This window comes from Canis lupus, chromosome 18 (assembly GCF_003254725.2).
Source record: "Canis lupus dingo isolate Sandy chromosome 18, ASM325472v2, whole genome shotgun sequence".
Lineage (NCBI taxonomy): Eukaryota > Metazoa > Chordata > Mammalia > Carnivora > Canidae > Canis > Canis lupus.
In genome coordinates, this window is record NC_064260.1 from 38,599,153 (window position 1) to 38,615,720 (window position 16,568).

The 16,568-nt window shown below is 51.9% G+C and overlaps 1 protein-coding gene across 2 annotated transcripts; it reads left to right on the forward strand.

The window, feature by feature from the left end:
- Positions 1 to 1,525: 1,525 nt before the first annotated feature.
- UBE2L6 (ubiquitin conjugating enzyme E2 L6) lies at positions 1,526 to 16,494 on the forward strand. Of its 2 annotated transcripts, XM_025452246.3 has the most exons (4): positions 1,526 to 1,625; positions 6,363 to 6,458; positions 13,720 to 13,906; positions 15,783 to 16,494. In XM_025452246.3, the coding sequence occupies exons 1-4, from the start codon at positions 1,599 to 1,601 to the stop codon at positions 15,932 to 15,934; spliced, it is 462 nt and encodes a 153-aa protein (XP_025308031.3). In that variant the 5' UTR covers positions 1,526 to 1,598; the 3' UTR covers positions 15,935 to 16,494. The 2 variants fall into 2 exon arrangements, with proteins under 2 accessions (XP_025308031.3, XP_048952540.1); XM_049096583.1 differs by lacking the exon at positions 6,363 to 6,458.
- The last annotated feature ends 74 nt before the right edge of the window (positions 16,495 to 16,568 follow it).

Sequence of the window (16,568 nt, forward strand, 5' to 3'; positions counted from 1 at the left end):
CTAGGCCTGGCCTAGTGAGTCTCTGCAGGCTTCCCGTCTGGGGCAGGGAGGGTTAACCTGACACTGCCCTAGTCCTCTGTCTCCCTTCAGCCCAGAGACGTTCTCAGGGAACACAGGGCAGAGCAGAATTTCCTGCTTCTTCAGATGGAGGAAGAACCTCAGAGCAGCAAAGACTTCATCCCACGCTAGGCAAGCGCCTCCACTTTCCATGCACACCCACGGCATCTTTGCTCATGCTGTTCCTTCTTCATACACCCTAACCCCACGTTCTCACTCTCGCTAACTCCGCTACTTCACAATTCACGTGGATATTTATCTCTTCCAGGAAACCTCTGCGCCTGTGCCCAAGCGACTCTCCTCCCGGTCCTCAATCGGAGTATTTGGGGCACATGTTTTGAATTCCGAGCTCTGTACCCCACATAGTTTTTATCCCAGTGCGTTAGAGCCAAGTAACTTCAATGCTCAGAGGTGGGATGCATTTGCAGAATGATTAATGCTATTTAGTTCAATTCAGTAAATTTACCGAGCATCTTCTGTATGCTAGAAACGAATAGGAACCTGTCCCAAAGGTGAGGGAACAAAGGCCTTTGAGCCCACGTCTGATCCTTGTTAAGTATTGGCTACTGAGGCCAAGCAGTGTCTTTCAGGAACATCCTGAGGGGAAAATGAGGGCCTCTTGAAGAGAGACTCCCCAAGTCCATCATGGGGCTCCCCCAACCGTTTCCCACGTAGGTTCTCAGAGTGGCCCTCCCTAAGCCTTAAATCCAGCAGGGACCGAACGAACTGCGGCCGGGGACCCCAGAGCGGGAGGAACGGGTCCCCCGGCGCCCCCTTGCGGTGCTCTGCACCCAGGCCGCGCCCGGAAAGAAGCGCCCCGAGGGCACGGCTCGGCGTCCACGCCGCCTCCCACCCATCTCGAGTCCTGACGCCGCGCCCGGGCGAGGGAGCCGCTGGTCCCGGGGCCCCGGGAACGCGCTCCTGCCGCTCAGGGCGGGGTCTGACGGCGGGGGCCGGGGCGGGGGCCGGGGCCGACCCGCAGCGGGGCGGCGCTGGCACCGCGCGCAGCCTGTGCTGACTCACGGAGAGGGTCCTGCGGGCGGCGCCAGGCGGCCGTGGGGATGCGGGGTCGCGGGAGCCGGAGCCGCAGCTAGAACCCGGATGGGCGGACCGGCGCCGCGCCCCACGGTGCTCTCCGCCCAGTGCACGGCGCCCCCCAGCGGGCGCGGGGGGCTCGGCAAGCAACGCCACGCGCGCGGGTCCTCGGATCCAGCCCCCCGCGCGGGACCGCGGGGACGGGAGTCTTCGGCGCGGCGGGGGCGGGGCGCGGCGGGTGGGCAGGGCGCAGTGGGGGGGGGGGCGGGCTAGAGCGCAGCGGGTGGGCGGGGCGCGGCGAGTGGGCGGGGCGTGGGGGGCGGGCCAGAGCGCGGCGAGGAGGCGGGGCGCAGCGGGGAGGGGGCGGGCTAGAGCGCAGTGAGTGGGCGGGGCGCAGGAGTGGGCGGGGCGCAGGAGTGGGCGGGGCGCGGGGCGCGGGGGGCGGGCCAGAGCGCAGTCCGGCGGGAAGCGGGGGAAGCCGCGGAAGCCGGGACGCTGGGTCCGAGATGACCGCCAGCAAACGGGTGGCGAAGGTAACGGCGGTCGGACGGCCCCTCCCTCGGCTCCCTGCCCCCTGCATCCCGCCCCGGCTCTCCGAGCGCCGTCATTTGTCGCCGTCGCCGCCGCCGCGTGGGAGGAGCGGGCTCCCGGAGGGGCGGGAGCGGGACCGGGGGGAGCGAGGGCGGGCGGGGGGCGGGGGCGCGGGTCGAGCGGGGCTGCCGCTGCGGTCCTGGGCTGTGCTGGGAATGGGGCTGCGCCGGCTCCCGTGGAGCCGAAACTGGTTTCGGTTTCGTTTCTTCTGCCAGAAACTTGGCCTGGCGATGGCCCGCGTCCCCCGGGGGTGCTGGAAAGGTTCCGAGAGCCGGGCGCGCCGCTGGGGTGAGGGGGTGGTTAGGCGCAGAGATAACGGGGAGAAGACCTTTGCCTTGGAGTAGCTCATGCCCCGGCCGGAGATGAGGCACCTACGTTTCTAGAGTCCGGGGAAGTACGGGGTGTTGAGTAGGGGTCAGGCACAAAGTCCCCTGGGTATTCAACGGAGGAAACGCTGCCAAGGCGGAGCTGGAAGGCGTCCTGGAGGAGGTGGCGCGCGCTCGTCCTTCTACAGATGTCGTCGGAAGCCTGTCATGTGCTGGCTCCTGTGCTAGGAACTCGGGAGGCAGAGATGAGCAAAAATCTTGCCCCTCCCTCCTTGAGCTTTCTTTCCAATCAGGGACACAGTTTGCAGATTGACTTATTTTTGAGAGAGAGAGAGAATCCCAAGCAGACTCTATGCCGAGGACAGAGCCTGAGCTGGGGCTGGGGCTGGATCCCACGACCCTGAGATCAGGACCCCAGCAAGCTGAAATCAGAGAGTCCATGCTTGGGGCTCCTCCGTGGCTCAGTGGTTGAGCGTCGTCTGCCTTTGGCTCAGGTCGTGATCCCAGGGTCCTGGGATGAGTTCTGCATCGTGCTCCCGGCAGGGAGCCTGCTTCTCCCTTTGCTTCTGTCTCTCTGTGTCTCATGAATACATAAATAAAATCCTTAAAGAAAAAGTCCATCTTTAACTGACTGAGCCACCCAGGGGCCCCTCCAGTCAGGAACACTATTTAAAGTGAGGTCTGGGAGGATGGGAAGCGGGCAAACTTAAGGGTGGGAAAGCCCAGGGTGTTTGAAGGACTGGGGTGTAGCCTGCATGTGGGCAGAGGTGGGGAAGCAGGAGCAGTCGTGGTGAGGTGGGTCTGACATGCCCTAGACTTTGTCTTGGAAGTGCCCCTCCAGTGTGTAGGGTGGGGGCAGGTTTAAGGGGGGTGAAGAGGACTGCCGGCTCCTCTGGACCTTTGAGAAATAGAAGGTCTCAGATTGGGGCCTAGAGCTGGCCAAGCCCAGAAGAGCTGAAATCTGGAGGTTAGCAACAAAAGGACGCGGAAGGTCTTTCTAGTCAAGTGGGAAAGGGCTGGGAGCCAGTATTTGCCACACTGACATGACTAAGTGCCAGGCTATTTACATTAGTTCGTGAAGTTCCCACAACAACTTTGTGTGAGATAAATTTTTACAAATGAGGAAGTTGAGGCTCAAAGAGAATAACTCGGTTGTCCAGGGTCACCCAGGAGGGAGTGATAGGGCTGGACGTGGAGCCCAGGTAGGTGGCTCTCAACCTGCAGGCTCTTCCAATGGCTTCTTTACTTTCATTTTCTGTTCCTCGGAGTCAGGTGGTTTCCTAACCGGCCTCAGGAAAAAACGGGGGCGTCTTAGCTTGAGTTTCACTATCCTCAGGCTTGCAGCATCTTTGGCAGATCTCTTCTACAACCGAAAGGTCCAAGTGATCCCCGTTATAGTAAAGTCAGGAAGATGTCCATTCCAGAGCTTCTCTGTTTGGCTTAGGGCTTCGTTCCTTTTTTTCTTTTTTTTAAACTATGTCTGTGAGGTGATGGCCCTCACTTTTTTTTCCTTTAGATTTTATTTGTTTATTCATGAGAGACACAGAGAAAGAAGCAGGAGACACAGGCAGAGGGAGAAGCAGGCTCCCTGTGGGAAGCGCCATGCAGGACTCGATCCCAGGACTCCGGGATCACGACCTGAGCCAAAGGCAGACGACGCTCAACCACTGAGCCACCCAGGTGTCCCTAGGGCTTCCTTCTTGCCAGAGGGTCATAGATGTTACTGGAGCTAGGATTCATGGTAGCAGGTGCTTCTACTTGGGGAGTAAAATATAATTGAGGGGTCATAGACTCTGGGTACAAGGCACAAGAAGCAGTTTGTTGGTATGAACAGAGACGGAGTATGGGCTGAGACACAGGCGATGAGGCCAGGGTTGCGTTTAGATGTTGGGGGTGCAGAGAAAGTTCACGTGGTCCACAGCCTGAAGAGCCCCTCCCAAGCTGTGGACTAAGTTTGAGATTTCTGTCTTCCTTTTGTTTGTACCACCATTTCTCAGCCTTGTCACTATTGACATTTGGGGCTGGGTAACCCCTTGTATGATGTCTGTCAGCATCCCTGGCCTCTACTCACTAGATGCTGGTGGCACTTTCCTGCAACAACCCAAAGTGGCTGTAGGCATTGCCCAGTGTCCGCTGGAGGGGTGGGGTCAAATTGGCACCAGTTTGAAAACCAATGGTTTGGGACCCCTGGGTGGCTTAGTGGTTGAGTGTCTACCTTTGGCTTCAGGTCGTGAGCCCAGGATCCCAGGATTGAGCCCTGTATCCAACTCCCCACAGGGAACCTGTTTCTCCCTCTGCCTGTGTCTCTGCTTTTCTCTTTGTGTCTCTCATGAATAAATAAATGAATAAAATCTTTAAAAGAAAAGAAAACTGATGGTTTATAATAACCATTTGGTGTTCCAGAGGAATATGACATGTCCTTGGATGTCTTTTTGTTATTCTTGTTGTTTTGCTTTCTAAAAAAAAGGTCTGTTGTCCTACAGGATGGACCCCAAAAAGGGAGCAGGGTTCTTTGGTCAGATTTTTTAAAAAGATTTTATTTATTTATGCGTGAGAGACACAGAGAGAGAGAGAAAGACAGAGACACAGGCAGAGGGTGAAGCAGACTCCATGCAGGGAGCCTGACATGGGATTCGATCCCGGGTCTCCAGGATCACGCCCTGGGCTGAAGGCAGGCGCCAAACCGCTGAGCCACCCAGGCTGTCCTTTGGTCAGATATGTTTGAGAAGAACTGCGTGCTGTGGGCTCACATCTTGGAGATTCACGATGCACAATAGCATATTAAAGGTTCTGGGAAGTCCTGCAGTAAAGAAATCTGTTTAGCTTTGTGTTTTCCAATGTACTTGACCATAGAACCCTTTTCCATCCATAACTCTTAAGCATGGGGCACACCATACACATTTGCTCTCACTGGGCCCTCTGCCTTGGTGCCTGTCCCCTTCTCTGCATGGCGGACTCCTGTGTACTCTGCGTGGCCTGGCTCAGTGGCACCGTATGCAAAACCTTCCTGCTCCCCTGTCCTGTCCTTCCCTATTGTGTGTGCACACACGTTCCTCACACAGTCACATTCATGTTTCTGCCAGTACCACAGGGAAGTTTCTGAGAGTGGGGCCCTTCCCACTCCAGTGTCAGTAGAGGATGCCCTGTAACGGGCTGGAGGGCGAATCCAGTGATATGCAGGCGCCTGGGCCACATCCTGGGGTGGCGTGGCTGGGGCAGGGGTGTGAGTCACTCCTTGTTCCCTTGTTTCTCTGTTTGGAGTGTAGAGTTATCCTGAGCTACAGTCAGCCTGAACCATCTCCCTTGCCTGGCCCTGGTCTGGAGGAGTTTGTCATAAGCACATAAGGGCCTGTTGTCATGCTGGACACACAGTGGATGCCTTGGGAAGAAGGGAGGGAGGGAGAAAATGAGGACCTTGTGTCTCTCCAGGGAGAGAGCGAGAGGACAGAGGTGTCGTATGTAGTATCTTGGTTTTAGGAGGAAAGGCTCCAGATAGAGTTTATTTCCGAGTGGTCATAATGTCTGGAAACAAGGATCATGCATCCCCCCCTCCACTTAGTACCTAAAGAGATTGGTGAGGCTTAAGGCAGATAAGTTACTTAAAACACTCAGCACTGTGCTCGACACATTCTTTTTTTTTTTTTTTTTTAAGATTTTATTTATTCATAAGAGACACACACACAGAGAGACAGAGGCAGAGACACAGGCAGAGGGAGAAGCAGGCTCCACACAGGGAGCCTGACATGGGACTCGATCTCTGGACTCTGGGATCATATCCTGGGCCGAATGCAGGCATCAAACCCCTGAGCCACCCAGGCGTCCCATAAAATCTTTTTTTTAAAAAAAAATTTATTTATTCTTTGAGTGAGACAGCGTGTATAAGCAGAGGAGGGGCAGAGGGAGAGATGCAGACTCTCCGCTGAGAAGGGAGCTGGATGTGTGGCTCAGCCCCAGGGCCCTGAGATCATGACCTGAGCTGAAATCAATAGTCAGACACTTGGGCAGCCCAGATGGCTTAGCGGTTTAGCGCCGCCTTTGGTCCAGGGCCTGGGATTGAGTCCCACCCTGCATGGAGCCTGCTTCTCCCTCTGCCTGTGTCTCTGCCTCCCTCTCTCTTTGTGTCTCTCATGAATAAATAAATAAAATCTTAAAAAAAAAAAAGTGTCAGACACTGAGCCACCCTGGAGCCCCCGAGCCTGGCACATTCTAGGTGCTCAGTAAGGACTCTTTGCCAGCTCCTGTCCCAGAGGGTGTCCTTTGGGACTTGGGACAGCTTGCTGCTGGGACAGGCAGGCAGATGGGGGGCTGAAGTAGGGGAGGCTAACCCTCTGCCCACTGCTGTGCCCCCTGCAGGAGCTGGAGAGTCTTCAGGCAAAGCTTCCCCCCTACCTACGGGACCTGTTCAGTGATGATGCGGACGTCCTGGTGTGGCATGTGCTCCTCCTGCCCGTGAGTGTTCCTGGGGACCATGGCTTTTGTTTGGGATAACAGGCCAAGGACATAGGGCGGCTTAGGACTACTTCAGACTTTACCCTGCCTAGAATCCTTTTCTTGCCCGGAGACCAGTCATGGGCAGAGGTCTCTGGGTTGATTGTTTCTGAGGTCGAAGCAGGCTGATGAAGAGGCTGAAAGACTTCTGGATTTAGTAGGAGACTCTTTCCTCAAACCAGTAGTCACCAAGCCCGCCACACAAGTGTCAGCAAACAAATGACATCGAAAGAAGGAAACAGATCCCTTGGATCTTTGTCAAGGGATAGGGATAAACTTCCTGTTTTTCACAGTTGGCGGAATTTGACCTCTCAAACCTACAATGTATTTTGCTTTCTTTTAATGATCATATTTCAGACAACTTTTTTTTTTTTTTTTAATTCCAGTGTAGTTTGCATACAGCGATATGTTAGTTTCAGGTTTGCAATGTAGGGATTGGACAACTACTGTTAGGTGTGACTACGTAGGTAACTCTTCTCTGATTTTGATTTTTCTCCATTTATGAGATCTCTCTCAATAAAATCTCCCCTGAAAACCATATTCTAGAGGACCTGTCTGACTGCCAAGATTTCTATTTTATCATTAATAGATGGACAGTGTTTTCTACGGGACAGTCATCTACACACCTTTAGTTTTGTGAACATAAAAATTAAAACAGTGAACATTTTTGGTAGCTCTTTGGAATATAAAGAGAACAATTCACTGGATTATTTATTTAGGACTTCTTACTTCTTACTTCTTTAGGATTTGGACAACGCAGTGTCCTGATTTAGGCCATCTTCTCTTTAACTGATCTGTAGTCTTGAAAAGGGGAGAAAGGCTGGAGTCGGGGCCACATATGGACGTCTGTTGTGTCCTGTGGGCTGCTAGGTTCAAGCAACCCATTTACCTGGCTTGGAGTAAGAACACCTGCTCTGGACCTCAGGTGCCAGAGGATGAAGGTGCCAGAAGGTGCTCCAGGGACGGATTAGATCCCAGGGAAGCTAGCTCTGAGGTGGATGAGTCAAAGTTGGGGAGCAGGTCAGAAGGAAGAAGGTGGACGACAGGGATACTCGGGGAAGGTCCCATTGCAGTGGATACTGTGAAATCAGAAGGCCCTATTGTTTGGCAAGACAAAGTGGTTGGTTTTCTGGTCTGAGCACAATTCCAGTATGTGGAGGGCATGCCCTGCCTCACCAGCAAGCAGTTCTCAGGACACCAGCTGGTGTCTTCCTCTTTAACTCCCTTCTGACACTATCTCCCTGGAGATAGCGTCAGATCACACAGATTACGGCCCAGTCCCACGAGACTGTCCCCTCTGCACACACTCTCCAAACTCCTCTCAGATATCAGTTGCAAGTCCAGCTGCTTCTGACCGAATGGTTATAAATCAGAGATTCCCATGACCCCTTCCTCAGGTTCAGTTAATCTGCTGGGGTGGTGCACAGAATGCAGAGACATTTTCCTTTTACTAGATGAGCGTATTTTCTGAAAGGGTATAATACAGAATAGCCAGATGGAAGAGATGCACAGGGCCAGGCATGGGGGAGGGCACGGGGCTTCCACACCCTCCCCAAGTGCACCACTCTGCCCAAACCTTCACCTGTTCACCAGCCCAGAAGCTCCCTGAAACCTGTCTTTTTTGGGTTTTTGTGGAGGCTTCATTCCATAAGCATGAATGATGAAGTCATTGGTCATTGGCCATTGGCGATTGAACTGTAGTCCTTCTCCCCTCCAACCGTCCAACCCTGTGGTTGGCTCCCCAGCTCCAGCCCCATCCTTAGGTGCTTCCAAAAACTATCTCATTAACATAACATTTGGGTCACTCTCAACACTTGGGAAATTCTAAGGGTTTTGAGAGCTGGGAGCCGGGGAGCTATGGACAAACCTGAGAAATATGTCTGAATGACCAAATATATATTTCTTTTTCTTTTCTTTTTAAAAGATTTTATTTATTTATTCATGAGAGACATACAGAGAGAGGCAGAGACACAGGCAGAGGGAGAAGCAGGACTCTACCCAGGACCCCGGGATCACAACCCAAGCCAAAGGCAGGCGCTCAACCACTGAGCCACCCAGGTGCCCCTCAAATATATATTTCTTATAAATCACAGTAGCACAGTAGGTGTGCTCCCAGAAACTAGCCAGAGACCTTCCATCCATGCAGAGGTCCTGAACAAGCATATTGGTTGGGAAGATTGATGCAGAACAGCCAGCTAAGGGGGCCCCCAAGTGTCTGGTGAAGCCATAAAGGAGGCGTGGTTGGGAGGCAGGGGAAAGAGAATCCAGAAAGGTCTGTGGGGCAAGCAGACAGATGGCCCTTCAAAACCTCCATCTCAGTATATACGCTTACCAAGGTGGCCCCCCTTGTTACTTCATATCAGGGAGGCTGACGGTGGGACGAGCCTTGGGAGCTCCTGGTAAGAGTTCCCATTCACTGAGAGCCCCTGTGGCCTGAGCACTGTTTCCAGGATACTGCCTGAGCAGTCATCCTGCAGTCCTCTCAACCACCCCACCAGGAAGCCTGGCATCTTTTACAGAGATGAGAGGGAATGGAAGCCGAGGGGGCTGAGTGGTTCGTCACACAGAAGGTGGCACAGGGTAAGGTGGCAGGGCTCTGGGGATAGCCACACACTTTCTCTAAACCCAAAACTTAGAAGGAAATCAGACTTTCTCAGCCGACCCCAAGGTACGGTGTGAAGCCATCGGGTGGTCCAACTTCTTCATGTCACGGATGGGAAACTGATTCCCTGAGGAGCTCCCAGCCACACCGCAGGCCCGAGGCAGAGCTGGGGCAGCTCCTGGGGCCGCTGCTCCAGGGCTCCGCTCTCCTTCCCCATTAGGGCCCTGGAAGCTGGCATGCACCCCTGCAGGCAGGACACACCGGTGTTCTCCATCCTGTCCTGAGGCTTCACCCTTGGCCCTGTCTCTACCTCACAGGCCAGGGCTTTTTTTTTCTTTTTCCTTTTTTTTATTTTTTAATGATTTTATTTTATTTATTTGACAGAGAGAGAGCACCTGCACCAAGCAGCAGGAGCAGCAGGGACAGAGGGAGAAGCAAACTCTTCACTGGGAAGCCTGATACAGGGCTCATCCCAGGACCCCCGATCATGACCTGAGCCAAGGCAGACGCGTAACCAGCTGAGCGCCACCCCCCACACCATCCCCAGCACCTGCCAGGGCTCTTCTTATCAAGAATAGAAATGCTGAGGGGATCCCTGGGTGGCTCAGTGGTCTAGTGCCTGCCTTTGGCCCAGGGCGTGATCCTGGAGTCCCAGATTCGAGTCCACGTCGGGCTCCCTGCATGGAGCCTGCTTCTCCCTCTGCCTGTGTCTCTGCCTCTCTCTCTCTCTTGTCTATCATGAATAAACAAATAAAATATTAAAAAAAACAAAGAATAGAAATGCTGAGACATTCTCCTCATCAGCCCTTAGGCCATCCCTTCTTCTATCTCAGACCCTCCCAGGACCACGATGGCTCCCGTTTTGCCCTCTGCTAAATGAAGAGGAGCTCTTTTAAAACCTTGACCCTGGGTTTAGATCTGTAGGTCATTCTGGCTGTCTTTGTCTTGTCTTCTCAGTAGAAGTTTCTGAAAGGAGCTGGAGCTTTGGAACCAGCAGGGAGCCCCTGTGCCCTTGTGCTGGGGTCACCTGAGTCCTCAGGCTGCTCACTTCTGGGAGCGTAGACTAGTGCTTATGTGTGGGGATGTAGGGACGACCGTGCTAGTTTCCTGGCCAGCGCACCACTGTGGCCCTGGCAAGCTACAGTGAACTTGAGTTTCCTCATCATAATATAAATGCTAGTAGCGGTGAGTTTTCATAATACTTCCTGTATTGGGACACCTGGGTGGCTCAGCAGTTGAGTGTCTGCCTTTGGCTCCAGGCATGATCCTGGGGTCCCAGGATCGAGTCCCACATCGGACCCCCTGCATGGAGCCTGCCTCTCCCTCTGCCTGTGTCTCTGCCTCTCTCTCTCTCATAAATAAATGAATAAATAAAATCTTAAAAAAAAATACTTCCTGTATTCTCCAAAGGTAGTGCTTCCCATGTGAAGGCCCTGTTCTAAGGCCTTAACATAAATGAACTCATTTACTACTCACATAAGCTCTGTGAAGAAGCCTATTATTATTCTCATATAGAAGCACAGAGAGGTTAAGTTACTTGCATAAGATCACACAGCAAGGGGATAGCAGAGCCAAGATTCATCCTGAGGCAGAGTGGCTCCAAAGGCCATGTAATCCCTACCTTCCGCTGCGTGGACTAATGTGTGTCAAGCCCTTCACATAAGGTGGCACAGAGTAGATGCTCGGGAGAGCTTTTAGGTTGTTCAGAGTCTGGAGGGTCTGGCTCCTGGCAACCCCAAACCCCCAGTCACTCCAGCCCCTGATTTCTTTCTTTAAGAATTTTTTTTTTTTAAATTCTGGTAAAAGTACACGATAACACGATTTGCCATTCTAAGCCTTTTTTTCTTTTTAAAGATTTTATCCATTTGAGAGGGCGGAGGGGAGCAGTGGGGCAAGGGAGATGGACAAGCTGACTCCATGCAGAATGCAGGGCCCAACTCAAGGCTCGATCCCAGGTCCCCCATCTCATGACCTGAGCTGAAACCAAGAGTCAGATGCTTAACTGCCTCACCGACCAAGCCACCCCGGCGCCCCCCATTCTAACCCTCATGTTTATAGTCAGCGGCACTCAGTATGTTCCCATTGTTGTGCGACTATCCCCATGGTCCACCTCCAGAACACTTTCATCTTTCCCTTCTGGAACTCTGTACCCATGAAACACTGACTCCCCATTCCTGCTCCCCACCCCACTCAGCACCTGTCAACTCATTTTCTATTTTATGGCTGTGAATCTGACTCCTAGGTACCTCCCCCGAGTGGAGTCCTATAGTATTTGCTCTCTTTTTTTCTACCTTATTTCACTTAGCATAACGTTTTCAGAGTTCATCCACATTGTGGCACTTTACCATTCTTCTTTTTTTTTTTTTTTTAAGGTTTTTAAAATTATTTATTTATTTATTCATGAGAGACACAGAAAGAGAGAGGCAGAGACACAGACTGAGAGAGAAGCAGGCTCCTGCAGGGAGCCTGATATGGGACTCGATCCCAGAACTCTGGGGTCACACCCTAAGCCAAAGGCAGACACTCAACCACTGAGCCACCCAGGCGTCCCTTACCATTCTTTCTTAAGGGTGAGCAGCATCCTATCGTACATATAGGCCACGCTTTGTTTACCCACTCATTCATTGAGGGGCATTTCAGTTCTTTCAACTTTTTGCCCCTGTGAATCATGCTGCTGTGAGCACAGGTGTACAAGTATCTATTGGAGTCGCTGCTTTCGGTTCCTTTGGGTATGTACTTGGAGCTGAAACTGCTGGATCTTATGCTAATTCTATATTTTTTTTTCAAGATTTTATTTATTCATGAGAGACACACACAGAGAGAGAGAGAGAGAGAGAGAGAGAGGCAGAGACACAGGCAGAGGGAGAAGCAGGCTCCATGCAGGGAGCCCGACGTGGGATTCCATCCCGGGTCTCCAGGATCACGCGCTGGGCTGAAGGCAGTGCTAAATCGCTGAGCCACCCACGGATCCCCCTAATTCTATGTTTTGATTTTTAAGGAACTGCCATGTGGTTTTGCACAGCAGCTGCACCATTTTACATCCCCGAGCCCCTGACATCTTAGCATTTCATTTTCTCCATGTCCTCTCACCACTAATAATGATGTTCTCCATCACTTGCTCACTGTGCCCACAGAGAAGATATCTGTCCTTCCTCCTCCCCTAATTCTCAGATGACCGTTGGTGACAACATGCAAAGACCTTGAAGGTATTATGTGAAGTGAAATAAGTCAAGCAGAGAAAGACATGCCATGTGGTCTCTTATATGTGGAATCTAAAGAAACAAAACCCAAAAAACTGAACTGACAGAAAAGGAGATCAGGTTCTGGTGTTTATCGGAGGCAGAGGGGGGTATATGGAGGGAAGTGGTAAAAAGGTATAGACTTCAGGGTCTCAGTCAGGGAAGCATCTGACTCTTGCTCTCAGCTCAAGTCTTGATCTCAGGGTTCTAAGTTCAAGCCCCATGTTGGGATCCACACAGGATATGGAACCTACTTAAAATGTTTTTCAAAAATAAAATGTGTAGGGGTGCCTGGGTGGGTCAGTTAATTAAGTGTCTGCCTTCAGCTTGGCTCATGATCCCGGGGTCCTAGGATCAAGCCCCACATCGGGCTCCCTGTTCTGGGGGGGAGCTGGCTTCTCTCCCTCTGCCTGCCACTCCCCCTGTGTGTGCTCTCTCCAATAAACAAAAATCAAATTTTTTTTTTTTTAAAAAAAGGTGCAGGGATCCCTGGGTGGCGCAGCGGTTTGGCGCCTGCCTTTGGCCCAGGGCGCGATCCTGGAGACCCGGGATCAAATCCCACATCGGGCTCCCAGTGCATGGAGCCTGCTTCTCCCTCTGCCTGAGTCTCTGCCTCTCTCTCTCTCTCTCTCTGTGACTATCATAAATAAATAAAAAAATAAAAAAAATAAAAATAAAAAAAAAATTAAAAAAAAGGTGCAGACTTCCATTTATAAGATAGGTAAGTGCTGAGGACACACAGCATGGGGACAGTAGCTGACACTGCTGTGTGGCACACAGGAAAGTAAGACAGTAAATCCTAAGAGTTTTAATCACCAGGAGAAACTTTTACCTTTTTTCTTTTTCTTCTTATTGTATCTCTATGAGAAGATGGATATTAGCTAAGCCCATCGTGCTCATTTCACTGTGTATGTAAATCAAACCTTTGCACTATACACCTAAAATTTATGCGGTGATATCTGTCAATTATTTTTCAGTAGAACTGGAAAAAAGTTCATTATTGGGGAAAAGAAAAAAAAGGAGGTGGTTCTTAGAGCTCATCTAGTCAAACTTGACCCAATTTTCGAATGAGGAAACAGACTCAGAGGTGGGGGTGGCTGGCCTGCAGTCAGTTGCCCAGCAAGAACCAGGGTCCGATTTTTGTAACTCCCAGGCCAGTGTTGTTTTGTGACTCGACTCTTCCACGAATCTGTGGCTCAGTCATCAAGTGCGTGCAGGTGCCATCTGTATCCATTCATGGTCCTACCTGGGGGTATAGCAGAGGATGCTGGGAACCCAGGGTAGGGTGGGGAGGAGGGGAGCCAGACCAAGGCCCTAGGAGGAAAACCATCTTTCTGGAGGAGACATGTCTTAAAACAGAGCTTAACCTTCTGTTGCACAGGAGAAACCACCCTATAACCTCAAGGCCTTCCACCTGCGCATCAGCTTCCCCGAGGACTACCCGTTCAAGCCCCCCACGGTGACCTTCACCACCAGGATCTACCACCCCAACGTGGGCCATGACGGAGACGTTTGCCTGCCCATCATCAGCAAGGAGAACTGGAATCCTCACACCAAGGCCTGCCAAGGTGGGACTGGGTCTCCCCTAACAGGATGGACTGATCCTGGATTCAGGGTTATGGGACTGGTTTTGAGGCAGGAAAGCCCAAAGAAGGGGAAATAAAGATTGCAGGTCTCAGCCTGTCTTTGGGCAGAAGGGATGCATCCTGAGATCCTGGGCTGGCTGGCCTGGTGCTGCCTCTGCTCGTCTACCTGGGCAGGTGTAACAGAGCAGCATGGTTAGGGGTCATGGGAGAGAGAAGCCGTAGGCTCTAGGGGGAAGCACTCTGGAGCTCTGTCTGCGGACCTTGGTGAGGTCTGCTCCTCCCCAGGCTTGGTGCCATAATGACAGTCGAGGGGATTGGCCCAATGATGGCAGTACACGTCGATTAAGCCCTTGGAGGACCATGCTGGGAGCTTCGCACGCTGGCTTTGCCCAAATCCCCAGCAGCCCCATGTGCGGTGTCCCTGTCGCCCCGTTGTTTAACTAGGTGAGGACCCTGGGGCATGTGACAGGTCAAGCGCTCGCCCGCTGTTATACAGCTGGCAAGTGGCCGAGCTGGGCTTCAAAGCCAGGCTTGGCTGACTCTAGGACAGCGCTCCCCAGGAAGACGTTCTGTAGAGAAAGAAATGTTCCATAGCCGCACAGTGCGGTTCCCCAGTCAGTAGCCACGTGTGGCTCTTGAGCACCTGACATGTGGCTAATGTGACTGAGGAACTGAGTTCCTAATTGCAGTTAATTTTAATTCGTTTCAAGTTATGTATCTGCACATGGCTAGTGGCTACCATAGTGGACAGTGTGTTTCTAGACTCCATGAGTGTGATCTGTGTGCAGAGTCTGTCTTGCTTCTGGACCAGCTCAGTTCTTCTTTTTTAAAATTAATTAATTAATTAATTAATTAATTAATTTTTAAAGATTCTATTTATTTATTCATGAGAGACACAGAGAGAGAGAGAGAGAGAGGCAGAGACAGGCAGAGAGAGAAGCAGGCTCCATGCAGGGAACGCGATGTGGGATTTGATCCCAGGACTCTAGGATCACACCCTGGGCCGAAGGCAGGCGCTTAACCACTGAGCCACCCAGGCGTCCCTCATTTTTTTTTTTAAGAGACAGATAAAGAGAGAGCGTGCACGCTTGAGTGGGGGTGCAACTGAGGGGATGGGAGAGGGAGAGAAACTCAAGCAGACTCCCCACTATGCAAGGAGCCTGATGCTGGGCTTGATCTCATGCCCCTGAGATCAGGACCTGAGCTGAAATCAAGAGTCAAATGCTTAACTGAGCCACCCAGGCTCCACGACCAGCTCAGAATTCTTAGCCTTAGGAACAAGGATCCCTGGGGGGAAAAGGGGAGGGGAGATGTGTCCAGGGGGACTGTAGAGCGCTCTTTGCTTAGAACCCCATGTTTGTGTATGTTCGCATGTGCACATGCCTCAAGTGATGGGCCACTCCCTTCACCAGGTTCCCAGAGGAAAGATTGGGAGGCCCTGGGCAGTCGTGGTTTCCAGTCTTTAGAATCAGAACCCTTTTTCCCAAATAAAAGTTGATTTATTTAGAATCCTATCAAACAGAAAAACAGAGTGGTTCTTGTTGAAAAGGGGGTGAGACTCAGAAACCCCATTTATCTCATCAACCCCCATGATGGGAAGCTTCTCTGAAGCCACAGAACGTGGTTTGAAAGCACTGGTGCAGCCGGTCAGGGCTCTGGGCCCCATCAGTGAGGAATGAGGGCCATTTGACTTGGTCATAGAGTTATCATGGTCATTCCATCCAAGGAGATGGAACCTCCTTGGGAGTCCTCCACAGAGTGAGTATGGGATGCCGGGGGACCTAGGGGTGGGCTGCCATCGCCTCCTTCCCAGGGTCTTTCTCTCATCCTAATGTCCTGATCTGGCCTCTCTCCCCAGTCTTGGAGGCTCTCAGCGTGCTGGTGAATAGACCAGACCTGGGGCAGCCAGTTCGGGTGGAGCTCGCCGACCTGCTGACGCGGGACCCAGAGCTGTTCAACAGAAAGGCCCAAGAGTTCACCCTCCAGTATGGAGTGGACCGGCCCTCCTAACTGGTTCTGACCCCTCTCTGTTGCTGGGTCCTCTGTGTGATGGACGACATGTTTGACAGACTGGGTGCTAGAGCCCCTCTCGTTTGTTTCATGTTTTCCTTCATGGGTTGTTAATCATTAGTCTGTGTGTGTGTGTGGTGTGTGGTCCCATTCCCAGGTTCACCTGGCCACAGGTGAGCCTTTCCTGCTCTCTTTTTTTACCCCAGAGCCAGAGGAGTTCACGTTTGTGCAGTGACAGGCCAGCTCTCCAGCACTCTGTGGCCTGAAAATCTGGTCTCACTAATTGCTCTGTCTTACAGACACAGGTCACCTTTGGGCCAGGTGGCAGGAAACAAGCCCAGAAGGCAACTAGAATCTCCATGGGGCCCTGGCATCCCAGGGGGCAGAGGGGACATGGGGAGTGTGCATGGGAGAAGGATTTGTCTTTACAGTTGAGCAATTTGTTGAGTGATTGAAGTCAGACCGCTAATAGGTGTACTGTATGTTTAGATTTCAGTATTAAATGTTTCCTTTTCTACTGATAAATCACAAAATAAAGAATCTCGATCCTGGAAATCTGACTACATGGTTCTGTTTTTTTGTTTTTGTTTTTAAGATTTATTTACTTATTTGAGAGAGAAAGCATGAGTAGGGA